The sequence below is a fragment of the Haliotis cracherodii genome, unplaced genomic scaffold (genome assembly GCF_022045235.1).
Source record: "Haliotis cracherodii isolate W230 unplaced genomic scaffold, xgHalCrac1.p SCAF_11, whole genome shotgun sequence".
Classification (NCBI taxonomy): domain Eukaryota; kingdom Metazoa; phylum Mollusca; class Gastropoda; order Lepetellida; family Haliotidae; genus Haliotis; species Haliotis cracherodii.
Window position 1 is genome coordinate 34,401,803 of NW_027266266.1, and position 16,386 is coordinate 34,418,188.

The 16,386-nt window shown below is 41.7% G+C and overlaps 1 protein-coding gene across 1 annotated transcript in view; it reads right to left on the bottom strand.

The window, feature by feature from the left end:
- LOC139455034 (serine-rich adhesin for platelets-like) overlaps positions 1-16,386 on the bottom strand; it is a 149,320-nt gene that overhangs the window by 74,559 nt on the left and 58,375 nt on the right. Inside the window, exon 7 of the mRNA XM_071236620.1 lies at positions 13,387-15,131. Within this exon, the coding sequence (XP_071092721.1) occupies positions 13,387-15,131 (1,745 nt within the window). The remainder of the gene's footprint in view (positions 1-13,386; positions 15,132-16,386) is intronic.

Below are 16,386 nucleotides of genomic sequence, written 5' to 3' on the forward strand. Positions count from 1 at the left end.
GGGGCTGGGGTGAGGAGGACTGTCCTGGCCAGGAGGGCGTGGCACAGTTTAATACATACAGCATTAGGACATGAAACACAAGTGAGGCCCATCTGATATATAAATGTCAGGCTACTTAAGATGTGGCATGACATAAATCCAAGGCTGATATATGTATTTTTAACTGCTATTGTATACATGTGCAATGGTATCCTGAAGCAAAACAAAAGTAACCTTCCACTTTATTCTAAACAATTACAAGTAATGTATTCGCAATATTATGCAACAGGCTCCAATGAGGACCTCTTGACAAACTTCCAGACCAATATGAAATTGATCTTTGAAAGCCCCCAGTACGAAGCCCAAATGTTTATAATACATGACAGTCTGCATACCTTGTGTATACTGAAAATATTAAGCTGTATAGAAGGGGTGCATGTTATACAAAAAAAAATTCCCCCCAATAACCCAGAATATAACCCAGCACAGACCTGCAGCAGCAGACACTGAAGGACACTCCGGCTACCAGTGATGTTATAACCCAGCTCAGACCTGGAGCAGCAGACACTGGAGGACCCTCCGACTACCAGTGCTCTGATCCCAGTGATGTTATAACCCAGCAGAGACCTGGAGCAGCAGACACTGGAGGACACTCCGGCTACCAGTGCTCTGATCACAGTGATATTATAACCCAGCTCAGACCTGGAGCAGCAGACACTGGAGGATACTCCGGCTACCAGTGCTCTGATCCCAGTGATGTTATAATCAGCACAGACCTGGAGCAGCAGACACTGGAGGACACTCCGGCTACCAGTGCTCTGATCCCAGTGATCTTATAATCAGCACAGACCTGGAGCAGCAGACACTGGAGGACACTCCGGCTACCAGTGTTCTGATCCCAGTGATCTTATAATCAGCACAGACCTGGAGCAGCAGACACTGGAGGACACTCCGGCTACCAGTGTTCTGATCCCAGTGATCTTATAATCAGCACAGACCTGGAGCAGCAGACACTGGAGGACACTCCGGCTACCAGTGCTCTGATCACAGTGATATTATAACCAGCACAGACCTGGAGCAGCAGACACTGGATGATACTCCGGCTACCAGTGCTCTGATCCCAGTGATGTTATAACCCAGCTCAGACCTGGAGCAGCAGACACTGGAGGACACTCCGGCTACCAGTGCTCTGATCACAGTGATGTTATAACCCAGCACAGACCTGGAGCAGCAGACACTGGAGGACGCTCCGGCTACCAGTGCTCTGATCCCAGTGATGTTATAACCAGCACAGACCTGGAGCAGCAGACACTGGAGGACACTCCGGCTACCAGTGCTCTGATCCCAGTGATGTTATAACCCAGCTCAGACCTGGAGCAGCAGACACTGGAGGACACTCCGGCTACCAGTGCTCTGATCACAGTGATGTTATAACCCAGCTCAGACCTGGAGCAGCAGACACTGGAGGACACTCCGGCTACCAGTGCTCTGATCACAGTGATCTTATAACCCAGCAGAGACCTGGAGCAGCAGACACTGGAGGACACTCCGGCTACCAGTGCTCTGATCCCAGTGATGTTATAACCCAGCTCAGACCTGGAGCAGCAGACACTGGAGGACACTCCGGCTACCAGTGCTCTGATCACAGTGATGTTATAACCCAGCACAGACCTGGAGCAGCAGACACTGGAGGACACTCCGGCTACCAGTGCTCTGATCACAGTGATCTTATAACCCAGCAGAGACCTGGAGCAGCAGACACTGGAGGACACTCCGGCTACCAGTGCTCTGATCCCGGTGATGTTATAACCCAGCACAGACCTGGAGCAGCAGACACTGGAGGACACTCCGGCTACCAGTGCTCTGATCCCAGTGATCTTATAATCAGCACGGACCGGAGCAGCAGACACTGGAGGACACTCCGGCTACCAGTGCTCTGATCACAGTGATATTATAACCAGCACAGACCTGGAGCAGCAGACACTGGAGGACACTCCGTCTACCAGTGCTCTGATCCCAGTGATGTTATAACCCAGCACAGACCTGGAGCAGCAGACACTGGAGGACACTCCGGCTACCAGTGCTCTGATCCCAGTGATCTTATAATCAGCACGGACCGGAGCAGAAGACACTGGAGGACACTCCGGCTACCAGTGCTCTGATCCCAGTGATGTTATAACCCAGCACAGACAGGAGCTGGTGCACCTGACGACCCTCCGACTACCAGTGCTCTGATCCCGGTGATGTTATAACCCAGCACAGACCTGGAGCAGGCATCACTCGAGGACACTCCAGCTACAAGTGCTCTGATCTGAGTGATGATATAACCAGCACAGACCTGGAGCAGCAGACACTGGAGTGCTCTGATCCCAGTGAAAAGTTTTTGTCATTCTACAAAAAATACCACAGTGCATTACTTATAGACTATAGCTACTTGTCAAAATAGAAACTTCTTAAAAGAAAAACTCTAATTTGTAGTTCTTTAAATCTGCTGCTGCAACTTCTATTATAGTTACTGCAGACGACGAGCAAGGAAAACAGCCTATATCCCCGAGAAGCAAAAATTGAATGCAGACATGGCTGACACAGGTGACAGTTCAGATGAACTAAAGCCAAAATAATCTTCAAAATAAATGCAAGTAATTGACCTCTTCCAAAGTACAAATCATGGTTAATATGTGACCAGGATGAAACTTTAATATGTTGCAAAATTTGCAAAGAGTATGGTCAACCAGTATTTATTTTCTTCAATGGTTCAAGGTGTTTCAGAACCAGCAAACTTGAAACACATTTACAATCCAGTGAACATTAAAATACATTAGGTGTTCAATATGCAGTTTGACAAAACTAGTGGAACTGAAGTCGGAAAAAGGTTTAATCGCCTTAAACGAAAAAGACACTCAATATATCATCATTATGTTCCCATCATGTGTATGTTTCATGAAACAACTTAGTCAGTATATTAGTGAGTATATTACTCACAGATGATCTCTCTGTACTATACAACATAACAACTTTCATGTAATTACAAGGTTTTATCTGAATGGATTAGCTGCCTTTTGTTCTACTTACTGGGTAACAAAGACAAGGCACACCCAAATAGAAACTGGCTCACCAGCAATAGAGGTCCAATGGCACACCTGAGTTTCTAACTTTGAGCCCTGCAGTGTTATAATAATATCCTTATTATGTGTCCGAGCCTGTCTGTCAGACCGCGAGCAATATATATCCAATACCATGCAAATCTATTATAGTTGGCAAGTCTAGATTACTGCAGTTTCAGGCTAAAAAATGAAGAGTGTCTTTGAGCTCCTTAATTGTCCTAATACTTTATTTAACAATTGCTTTTTATCTTTAACATATTTTAATTTCAGAGTTCATAAAATCTTTGTGTATCTATGACGTGACACAGGAGTTGATCTTTAGAAGCCCTCATAAAATCCTCTGTTAACCAGCTCCAACGTCTCGATAGACCCATGCAGTGGCTTCGGCTGTGTCAAAAGTATACTTGACATTTGTTACTGCCTTCTACCCATCTCCTCTAATGAGGGGAAAAGACAAAGATATGGCCCTGTTTAAAATATCAAAAAATTAACTTTTTAAGAAAAGTTGCTGTAAGCATTGCTATTTAAATATAGACTGCATACAAACTAACACAAAAATCTAAAGACATAAGAAGCAGAAACACACCCAAGGTTCAACTCCTGCAGCCTGGCAATTTCAGAGGGGAAAATTATAGAGCAAAATATGCAATTAAATAAAAATAAGACAATGATCATAAAAAACTAAAACATAACAAAATTCAAATTTATTAAACACATATCCAATTTCATTGTATTTTATACAATATTGGCCAAGTAAAGGCCATAAATAGATTTTTCAATATGTCCTCTGGAAGGTACAATCATTGGGCCTACCTTTAAAATACAGTACCACAAACTTTTCAAACACGTGACCATGCCCTATGACGTCATTTGTAGTATTTTGTTGCCAGTCACACCAGCGGAACAATTCCGTGTGATGTCAGGGGTCATCTGGTGTTCATAAGCTCCTCCCAGTGATCTATCATCTCTACACGAAATGTCATTGAAAACGCCAAGCAGTGTGGAGAGTTTTGAATATTTGTTTACTATATATAGCCTCCGGCGGCGCATTTTATAGCAAGCGCTAGTTTATGAAAGCACTTTTATTTTGATATATTTTTTATTTCGTTTTTCTCGTAATTCAAGTGGTTAAAATGGTTATAAACTAATATACATATATTATTTTTTCGGTTCATTAATTTTCATTATTATGCACAAGAATGCAGTTTATTAGGGATATTATATTGGCGCTGAACACATCCAAATGTCGCCAGTGTTAGGGTAGGTTACCCCGAACTCAATCCTTAGCCCTTGGATCCCTTTACGATCAATCACCCCTTTACGATCATTAGGGTTAGGTACCCGTTTAGTGGCTAGGAGATTACCTGAACTCTGTCCTTAGCCCTTGGATCCTCTTTACGGTCAACCATCCCTTTACGATCATTAGGGTTAGGTAAATCTACCCGTTTAGTGGCTATTATAGATTCTATATCAGTTCCCTAATATTCTTCACACAAAGACGTGGAGTAAATAGGATGAAATGGTTTTGTGTTGAATACTTTGGCTAATGGAAACTGTCCTGGAACATTCACACAAGCCACTTTCACCGGCTACATTTTTTCAGTACTGGTTCTAAAGCGAACTCACCATTGTGTCGTCATTCATGCACATGAACATTTAGAATAAACGCCACATGCTTCGCGGAAATCAGATCATTGCATTCGTTTCACGTGCACAAAATGAATGCCAACACGTGATGCATTGCAATCATCAGTGCAGACTTTTCATTCGTTGGCACAAGACACACTTTACGGTCGTTGACCAATATTCGTGGTCTTTATAGGAACTAGTTGTCGTTGGACCAATATTCGTGGTCTTGGTATAAACTAGATGGGACAATATACGTGGCCCTTAGAAACGTAAAGTGTGTACTTGCTCCTATAGTCAATTATTCATTCCTGCTTTCGTGGTCATGGACCTTGCATAGTTTCTTTATTTTTTCATTGAGAAAAGAATCACGTTTAGTTCCCCACATGTCATAAAAAGAGAATCAGTGTTTAGTTCCCCATTATGTCATAGGAAGAGAATCATGTTTAGTTCCCCATTAATCATATAATTTCCAGTGGAGTAGAAAAGCCGAAAAGTAGACACGTGAACGTCGCCCTCCATTGCGCAACAAACATTGGTAGCAGAGCATGGTTACAAACGTGGTTTTCTGCTTATTGAGTGTATATATTATGTCTTTTTTTACTTCACTTTGATAGTTCAGATGGTTTCTTTGTAAATCATTTTTCATTACATTACCTGTGAATAGAAGGTTTTACAGGCCTACATTTAAACCAGGATAATGTCTCATAGTTCGGAATCAAAAGTGGATTCTAAAGGATCAGAATCCTCAGAGGACAGTGATAAAATCGTCTATGTCTATGCTATTGGGAATACCTGCTACATTTCATTCAGAAAAAGGTCAGACTTCTCATGGGGCAAAAGGTAGTAAACAGGGGTCTGATAAGGGTGCGAGTGTTGATGGTGCTCAGAGCTGCAGTTCTGATGGTAAGTACACATAGCAAAAATCTAAGAATGATGAACAGGTTCCACATCCCAAACCAGAAATTGACGGAACTCTTGATTCGAGACTAGCGAGGGTAAGTCGAATCAAAACAGTATTGGCCAGGATCTATGGAAGCAATTGAAACGAGTTTACCAACGTTGTCTGGAAATATAAAAAACTATGAAGGGTGGAAAGCCGCATTTATGGCTTGTGTTGACACTGCTCCTGCAACAAATGAATATAAATTGTTGCAACTCAAGCAGTACCTATCAGGTGAACCTGCACAGCTTGTTGCCAAGTTAGGTCATAGTCCGGTGGCATATGATATTGCTCGTGAGCGTTTGGAGAGGAAATATGGAAGCAAAAGACGACAAATAGCATTAAAGTTAGAGGAAATTTCTAATGTCAAGCCATTATGCCTAGGAAATGCCAGAGATCTAGATAAGTTTGCTGACATGCTAGATGTGGCAGTTGTTAGTCTCAGAGAGGCTGACAAGATAGAGGAGCTTGGTGATGGTTGTTTGTATTCGTTGCTGCTGAAAAAGTTAACTGAAAGCATGATAGTTCAGTATAATAGATGGGTCTTTGAGCAACAAAGACACGGATCTGTTGAGATTCTTCGTGAATGGATTGTTCAAGAAGCAGAATTCAATACAGTAGCCTCTGAAGTTAAACATGGCTTATCAGAGAAGTCAAAGACATCAGAATCTAGACAATATCAAAGATCAGGTATGTACTTTGGTGCACAAGGTGTAAGCAAGGCACAACATTGTCATGTCTGTAAAAATCCCAATCACAAGATTTGGCAATGAAGAATATTTAAAAATCTTGATGTTCCACAACGATGGGATAAGGCAAAGAAACTGAGTCTTTGCTTCCGATGTCTTGGAACAAAACATCATGGACATGCATGTACCATATCAGATAAATGTGGTATAGACAGTTGTCAAGCTACTCATAATCGCCTGTTACATGACAATTACAAAGGAAGTAATCACAATAGACACTGTACTGACTCCTTAGTAACTGATAAAAAAGGTATTATCTCTGGGAGTGGCACAGAGAACCGAACACAGACAACCACAATGTCTTCTACGAAGACGCAATCTCATCTCTCTGCACTTAGAACCTAACACAGACAACCACAATGTCTGCTACGAAGACGCAATCTTATCTCTCTGCACTTAGAACCATTCCAGTTGTACTGAAAAACGGTAAAAATATATTAGTTTTCAATGCCTTATTAGACGATGCAAGCACTCAAACATACATCAATGAAGATGTTGCATCAGAGCTTGGTCTGCAGGGTCAAACTAAATCTGTATCTGTTAACGTCCTTAACAGTAAAACAGAAACCTTTGATTGAAAAGTATTGATGGCTCAGTTGACATGCAGATAGTAGCTTTATCAACTACTAAAGTCACTGGCAGCAGGAAAGTGTTTGACTGGCAAAAATATGCACAGAAATGGTCTCATTTGAGGGACATACAGTTTCCGAATTTAGGTTCACGGCCAATCGTTGACATACTGATAGGTATGGATTACCTGGAACTGCATTCCTCCCGTGGTGATGTCTGTGGTAGGACTGGAGAACCAGTGGCTAGACTCACACCTTTGGGGTGGACATGTGCAGGGAATGTAACAGGGCTCCATGTTAAACAGAAACAAGGGACAGGTACATTCTACGTTAATAACATTGACACTGAACACAGTGGGGAAAAGGACATGGATCTTTTGGTCTTATGATTTTGGGAAATAGAAAATGTTTCCAGTTCAATTCCAATCATGAGTGTGACTGATCAAAAGGCTGTTGATTCTGTACTATCTTCTCTTCAGTACTGCAATGGTAGGTACAAGGTAGGGGTTCCTTGGAAAAAGACAACTGATGAACTTACTAGCAACTATGATATGGCTTTCAGTCTGTTGTTGAACATTGAAAAGAAGTTGTCCAAAGACAAAACCATTTCAGAGGCATATGATGATGTCATTGCACAATATATCAACAAAGGTTACATCAGGAAAGTGCCTGAAGAAAGAATTAAAGAAACAAAATGGTTCTTACCTCATTTTCCTGTCGTGAAACCAGATAGAACAACAACAAAAGTCTGAATAGACTTTGACGCGTCGACAAAATGTATCGGTTTGTCCTTGAATGATACAATTCATCATGGCCCTTAGTTACAAAATGATTTGTTTGAGATTTTGCTTCACTTCAGAAAGCACCCAGTCGCGATTATTTGTGATATCGCTGAGATGTATCTCCAGATTGTAATCAGTGAAGGAGATCGTTCTCATTTCAGATTCCTTTGGAGAAGTATGGACCAGAACCAAACACCTGATGTTTACGAATTTACCAGAGTTGTGTTTGGAATGAATTGTTCTCATTTCTTGGCACAATATATTTCACAAGAACATGCCAAACATCACGGAAGAGAGTTCCCTTTGGCTGCAGAAACACTACAGATATCCACTTACATGGATGATAACATGGATTCAGTAGAACGTGATAGTCAGGCAACAGAACTCTATGAACAGCTAAATTCCTTGTGGAGTTCAGCAGGTATGCATGCTAGAAAATGGGTTTCTAATTCTACACAGGTTCTAGACAACATTCCTCTTCAAGACAGATTGAGGGGGTCAATTTACATATGAAGGAGTTGCCTTCAGTTGAGGCTCTTGGTCTGACATGGAATGCAGAAAGTGTTGACTTTCGTTTCTGTTACCATGTTCAAGACAACAGTTTTAGCATGACAAAAAGAAACTTTTTGAGAGAAACTGCAAAACTCTTCGATCCCCTTGGCATTTTGGCACCTTTCATCATAAGGGCCAAAGTTATCCTCCAAGAAATATGGACAACAGGTGCTGGGTGGGATGAAGTTATCAACCCCCAATTAGAAAGCATGGCAGTTGTATCATCAAATAGAACTTCTTAGATCGATTCGGGTACCAAGATGCATTCAAGTGGCTTCTGCTATAGAAAATACAAAGCTGCACATTTTCGCAGATGCTTCACAAGAAGCATATGGGGCTGTTGTTTATGCAGTCACTATGGACAAAGGTGAGGTGGTCTCAAGTAATCTCGTAGCTGCAAAGAGTCATGTGGCACCTCTTAAAGCAGACAGTATTCCAAGAATGGAGTTGCTCGCAGCTGAGTTAAACTTCTCAATGCTGTTGTAAAGGCCTTGGCAATAACACCTCAGTCTGCAACACTTTGGTCTGATACCTTAAATGTGTTGTGGTGGGTGAAAAGTTCGAGTAGAAGTTTCAAGTCATTTGTGGTAAATCGTGTTGGATACATCCATGAGAATACAAATCCTAGTCAGTGGAGGTATGTCCCCTGACAGCTGAACACTGCAGATATTGTCAGCAGAGGTGCAGTCCTGAATTCCTGACTTCAACAGAAAATGATTGGCCAAAACAAGTCATTGACTTCAGTAACTGTGATTAACTTGAAAGACGATTTTCATTCTTTAGTTACAATGTTGTGTGAAACAGATGGCGTTTAGAACCTTCTAGGTTTTCAAACTGGAAACGACTTTGCAGAGTTCTTGCATGGATTTTCAGATTCTTCAACAACTCTCGTATACCAACCTGTATCCGTAGAAAAAGGTGATCTGGATCTTGAAGAAATTGAAGATGCTGAAATGATACTGTTGACCAAAACACAGAAAAAGTCGTTTTCTGAAGAATACAATGCCTTGGCGAAGGGTAAACCATTGCCTAAAACAAGTAAGATTCTATCTCTCAATCCATGGGTACAAACAGTGTTTTGGCAGCACTATCATCAAGATTCTGGATTATTTCATCCAGGGAAGAGATTCGTGAGTGGGAGAGAGAATGTTCTTGGTGTCGATGCCTGAAGACAAAACCCACACATCAAATCATGACAGATCTTCCGGCAATTAGAGTGAAATGTTTTTTATGTGCATTTACTCAAGTTGGTGTTGACTTTGCTGGCCCATTTATCACCGTGCAAGGTAGAGGAAATAGTCGACAAAAGCGATACCTTTGTCTCTTTACGTGTCTCTCTATACGAGCTGTACACTTGGAGATGGCGTATGGACTTGACACAGAATCCTTCTTGAACGCCTTTTTTAGAATGGCACATAGACATGGAATGCCAAAGGAAATAATTTCAGAAAATGGCACAAATTTTGTTGGAGCTGCAAAGGAGTTGAAGGTTCTTGTGTCAGAACTGGACTCAGATGCTGTAAAAACCTCACTCACAAACAAAGTTGTTATTTGGTGGTGTCTTTGAGTCCATGATTAAGTCGGCTAAATGCGCTATCTTTGCAATATTGAGCACTGGAGATGTTACTGATGAGGACTTAATGACTGCCTTGACAGGTGCAGAAGCTCTTGTTAACTCTCGACCATTGACTTACCAGAGTTCCCATCCACAAGATGAGACACCTTTGACACCAAACCATTTCTTTCATGGACAGATTGGAGGAGAATTCACTCCTGACATTGATTCATCGTTCACTCCAAGGAGGAGATGGAGACAAGTCCAAGAGCTTGTGAGACATGTATGGAGACGCTGGATAGAGAATGGTTGCCAACTCTCAATGTCAGGAAAAAATGGTTCACTCCAACCAAAGACTTTAGAGTTGATGACGTAGTGATTGTCGTGTCTCCGAATACACCTCGTGGTTGTTGGCCTCTTGGCAGGATAGTGAAGATATTTCCTGGACAGGATGGTCACGTTAGAGTTGTGGAGGTTCAAGTTGGACAATCAAAACTTACAAGACCTGTGACAAAGATTTGTCGTTTAGAATGGAACAGTGATACAGAGAATTAATGTTCCAGTACAGTGAGGCTGCAAAAGTAGAAGATTTAGCTTGTCAGATCAGTATTTATTGTACATAGTGAAAATAGTGGAATTTTGATCGGGATTGTTAGTTCGTTGGTTTGTTAGTTCGTCTTCGTGTTAAAATTTATTGGTATTAGTTGATAGACATGGGTCTATCATCAAGAGGGGGTATGTTGTGGAGAAAAAATAATAAAAACAAAATAAACATTGTTTCGGTTCATGTAACATGAACATTTAGAACAAACGCAACATGCTTAGCGGAAATCAGATCGTGGCATTCATTTCACGTGCAGAAAATGAATGCCGACACGTGATGCATTGCAATCGTCAGTGCAGGCTTTTCGTCCGTTGACCAATATTCGTGGTCTTTATAGGAACTAGTTGTCGTTGGACCAATATTCGTGGTCTTGGTATAAACTAGATGGGACAATATACGTGGCCCTTAGAAACGTAAAGTGTGTACTTGCTCCTATAGTCAATTATTCATTCCTGCATTCGTGGTCATGGACCTTGCATAGTTTCTTTATTTTTTCATTAAGAAAAGAATCACGTTTAGTTCCCCACATGTCATAGGAAGAGAATCATGTTTAGTTCCCCATTAATCGTATAATTTCCAGTGGAGTAGAAAAGCCGAAAAGTAGACATGTGAACGTTGCCTTCCACTGTGCAACAAAGTTCCCTACCACACCTTTCTGTCACAAAATTCACCCGACGAATTATTAAATACCATGTCATTCATGAGCACTCGCGAGTTCGACGTCTGACGTCTGACGACTAGAGCCGTTTTCAGTTCACGCCATATCGAATCATTCCTCCCCACTCGGTATCTTGTAGAATACAGAATGGGAAGAGTGTGCTAAATGGCGTCGGGATCATTTGTAAGTGTCCGTGACTAAAGTCACAAGACACCATGCCTACCCGTACCCTTCGCAAGTGCCCGTTCAGTTCCGTAACGTCGTACGCATGACTAGGTAAATTTGCACTTTGTTTCACAGTGTGGACGTAGCTCAGTTGGTTAGCTGTCGGGCTAACTATCCGAAGGTCGCGAGTTTGCATCCGACGGATTTTCACAAAAACTGGTTGCTTGTCTTTGAGACATGTGACCTACGGCAGAGACCGTCCTCACGAGAAGTTGTGGTACTGTATTCTAAAGGTGCTCCCAATCATTGTATTAAAGTTACAGCTTCAAAATGGTCAAATGGTTTCTGAGGAAATTATGTTTACAGTGAGGTGTGGTGAGGTGAAATTGGGTTTAACGTCGCATCCAAGATTATTGCACTTATATAGCGACGTGCATGTACGTGTGTGTGTGGCTGCTTGTACTAGTCCGGACTGATGCTGATTTATAGTGCTAGCTCACTGAGATACCATGCCGCAGTTTAACATGAATACCCCACTCAGACACAGCATACTGACTCTGAGCCGACCAGTCCTTGTTTTAGCCCCTTAATGCCAGACAGGGAAACAACAAGTACCATCTTTTAACGTCTTTTGGTATGACATGGCCAGGGATCGAACTCCGGACCTTCCGCTCTCCGGGCGGACGCTCTACCATTAGACAACGGAGGCGGTCTGTTTATAGTGTGAGGAGATGATGTTTACAGTGAGAAGAGATTATGTTTACAGTGTGAGGAGATTATGTTTACAGTATGAGGAGATTATGTTAACAGTGTAAGGAGATTATGTTTTCAGCGTGAGGAGATTATGTTTATGCTGTGAGAAAATACATTTGAGTGAATTTCGGAAGATGGTCAAAGTACAAACGTCAAATAAAGATCAAAATTTAAAATATCACAAACATGGAAGATATGTGTTTAACCCTACTAGTAACTATCCACAGACCAAATTTCATCACATTTTGAACAAAAAATGTCTGACAATATGGCAATAAATGGGTTTTTCAACAAGGCTGCTGAGGTGGCCATATTGAAATTGGATTCGAACACCTTAAAACAAATTGGGGTGTCACCAGTGGTGTGAAGTGTCAGATTCATTGATGCAATAGTTTCTGAAGAGAACATGTTTAAGACTGACAGTGGACAAACAGGCTACAACATAAGCTAGCTAACCAGGTAACAACTCTCATTCAACACATGAATATTACAGGAACACAAAAAGTGATGTTTGAGAACTTTTGAATAAAACCTGACAACAAGATGTGCAGAATGAAGTGTAACATAGACTGGTTGTTTCAAAAGGGTAAGATGGCAGCAGCAAGTAAGATTTACAGCTACTGGATGGGCAAGGGCATGTAAAGGTCAAATAGGAAATGAAGGACACTGTTCTCTGGAAATAAACTTAATCTCTTTCGCATTTATCTTGAACATGTCTACACTAACATGAACTCTGTTCCCAGTGCCAAGAACTGTCGGAAATATACACTGACACACATTGACCAAGGTGTCATGCCATTAGCCCTAGCCAGAACATGTACAAGTGTATGACACACATTGACCAAGGTGTCATGCCGTTAGCCCTAGCCAGAACATGTACAAGTGTATGACACACATTGACCAAGGTGTCATGCTGTTAGCCCTAGCCAGAACATGTACAAGTGTATGACACATATTGACCAAGGTGTCATGCTGTTAGCCCTAGCCAGAACATGTACAAGTGTATGACACACATTGACCAAGGTGTCATGCCATTAGCCCTAGCCAGAACATGTACAAGTGTATGACACACATTGACCAAGGTGTCATGCCATTAGCCCTAGCCAGAACATGTACAAGTGTATGACACACATTGATCAAGGTGTCATGCTGTTAGACCTAGCCAGAAAATGTACAAGTGTATGACACACATTGATCAAGGTGTCATGCCATTAGCCCTAGCCAGAACATGAACAAGTGAATGACACACATTGACCAAGGTGTCATTACACAAACATTACACAGATCTGATATATGAACCATATTATGATATCTATACATAGTTTGCATGAATCAGGCAGTACTTACCTCACTGTTGTCATTCTCATCTATGAACTTTATTGCACTTAGGTCTTCCTTCACATTACGCAACAATATCCATGATTTACTCTGCTCCACATGTTGGTTGACACCAGCAATGATAGTATCCATAGTCATATCTCTATCAGTGTCAGTACTCTCAGCAATTGTCTGTATGCTAGTCTTGCTGGTAACTTGGTCAAGGTCATCATCACTGATTTCTAGATCAGACAGTTTAGTATCAGATGCTGTACTAACATGGTCAATATCATCTAGCATATCCATGAAGGCTTTTTCAATATCAGACCGATTCTCAAAACTTTTCAAAGGATTGCATTCTACCTGACCAGTTTTCTTAAACCAGCTTCGAGTTTGGGGAAGAACATCACTATGGGACCGACTCAGACCTTTTGATTTAGGCTTCAGGTCAACCTTAAACACATACTTGTCTGTACATTTGTCTGATTTCACCACAAAACACTCAGTGTTGTTTGAGTCACCGGTCTGTTTGGCACATTGATCTGTAGAGTCACTGAACTTGTGATCTCTGCTTGAATCCTTCTGATTGGCAGAGGCTGATGCTGTAGTTGGCAAGAGCGTAGTGCTGCTGTTGCTGCTGACTGTTGGAGTCTCTGCTGTGTGGTCTTTAGGCACTAGAGAACTACTTTCAGTCACTATGGTCTTCACAGACACAGATGTAACAGGGGAAACAGCAGACAGGTTCAACTCAACATTACCTTTGTGTTTACTGGGTACAGCATTAGGGCTCTCTTTACCCTGGGAGAGCCTATCAGTTCTTTTCTCACTGTCGGTCGTTTTCTTCACTGCAAAGCCTCCAGCCTTGAACTTGAGTTTGTCAACATCTGGCAGGACTCTTTTCTTAGAATCTATTCCCTTGCTGACACGAACTTTGTCCTTTGCATCTGAACCTCTTGTTGCCCCAGAGTTAAGTTTCACAGTCAAATTTGATTTCAATGTAGATTCCCTTCTACTGTCAATGATTAGATTAGAGTTATCAGTTTTCAATGGTTGACTTTTGCTTTTCTTTGAAACAGAAGGTTCTGACTGTCCAGAGCTTGAAGGTGTCAACAATTTGCCTTTGCCCATTAAAACAACCTTCCTGGTGTTTGCTGGCACATCTGCTGTTTTACTAAGGCTACCTTTCCTGTCCTTAACATGTGGTGGGGAGGGTCCAGGTTTGGAGCTGGCTGTATTTTTCTTGTCAGTATTCCCTCCACTGTCTTTGCTTTTCTGTGACCCTCGGGTTATCAATTGACTTTGTCCACCTTGACCTTTCTCTCGACTACTAAGTCTAGCTTTAATCTTGGAGAGGAAGTCTTCTTCCTCCACCCCTGCTCCAGCTTCTGCCTTCTTGGGCACACTTGTAGAGGCGGATGTCCCTGCCTTGTCAGCCTTGTCTGTGCAGGGTCCCACTTTGTTTCCTGCCCTACTGCCCTCACTCGTTGTCACGGTTTGTCTCAGCTGTTCAGTGGAGAATTGGATCTCAACTGTTGGGTAGTTTAATCTGACTATGGAGTCAGAATCAGTCTGTCTCAGATCAAAGTGTCTCAGTGCGCTGTCCTCTCTCTTGTCCAGGCCAGTATTGACCTTGGTGCTGGTTCCATCCTCTGAGAGTCTTCTGGAGTCTGTCTGGCTCACAAACTGAGGTCTGTGCAGTGTGATGTCTTCTGACTGGCGCCGCAGGCTGCTCTCGGCCTTCGACAACCTATTTCCAGCAGACAACTTGACTTTCTCTGTTATAAAGAAATAAATAGGATCACCTGGCTATTAGTACGGACTGGTATAAAGGTAATTGATTATAATAGATTTAGACTATTGTACATACAAAAGTAACTTTCAATATCTTATAGCTTCAACTCAGTTTCTTTACCTTTGCTTAATTTACTGAATAACAACATCCACATTTCAAAAACTGCAAATAAGAATAATGCAAATAAGTAGCATGTAAGTTCCCTGTCGGTGAAGTTTTGTTTGTTTGATTGCTGTTTAACGCAATATTCCAGCTACATGACGGCAGTCTGTAGGAAATCGTGTCTGGACCAGACAATCCAGTGATTGAAAACATGAGCATCAATCTACGCAATTGGAATACAATGACATGCATCAATAAAGTCAGCGAGCCTGACCACCCGATCCCATTAGTCACCTCTTACGACAAGCAGAGTCACCTTTTATGGCAAGCATGGGTTGCTGAAGACCTATTCTACCCAGGATCTTCACGGTCTTCAGTGAAGTCCTAACTACATATCGAGGAAGATATGATCTGGTCATGGCTAAGCTGGGATAAGTGTGGTGTCGTTCCCTTTCACCTCGTCTGAGTGTTCAGAGATGATCATGTATATGATCATCACAAAGAGACAAATGTTTACAAAGAAGATTAGACTGGTAAAACTAAAAAACCTGAATTGAAGCTAATTTAGCTGATCAAACATGATCGCATTGTCTAATTTATTGTATTTTGAATATATGCATGAACACCTAATGCAAATGATTGGTTTCAACCGTATGAATTTACATCATAGCTGATTTACACCTGCATCTGATTCTCCACTAGGGAGGTCTGATGACTCACCCGGTCTCACCCCGGAGGGGTTTTTAATGCCATCTACAGTATTGTGTATAGCTACAAGTGCATAGTGGCACCCGTGTTAGCAATAGTTAAACCCATGTTCTTAACATTAATAAAGACATCTACAAGCAAGATTACATGTGTCAATCCAAGGTTATTCTACTGGGAAACTAATATCTTGTCCCTGACACAAGCAGGCCACTCTGTGTTAACAGAGCCTCCATGTCTTAATGCTAGTGCCCAGTCAAGCACTAAACCTTTTTCTATTCAAATATGAAATTATCTTTAGGTATAAAATGCGATAGACACAAATGAATAATTAGATTCTGTCAACAAAACTAAAATAGTTGATCTGCTTGTGTGGCTGTCTACTTGTGAGGGCAATCCCAATTGTCTTTCTGGGATTATAGAGCTACACG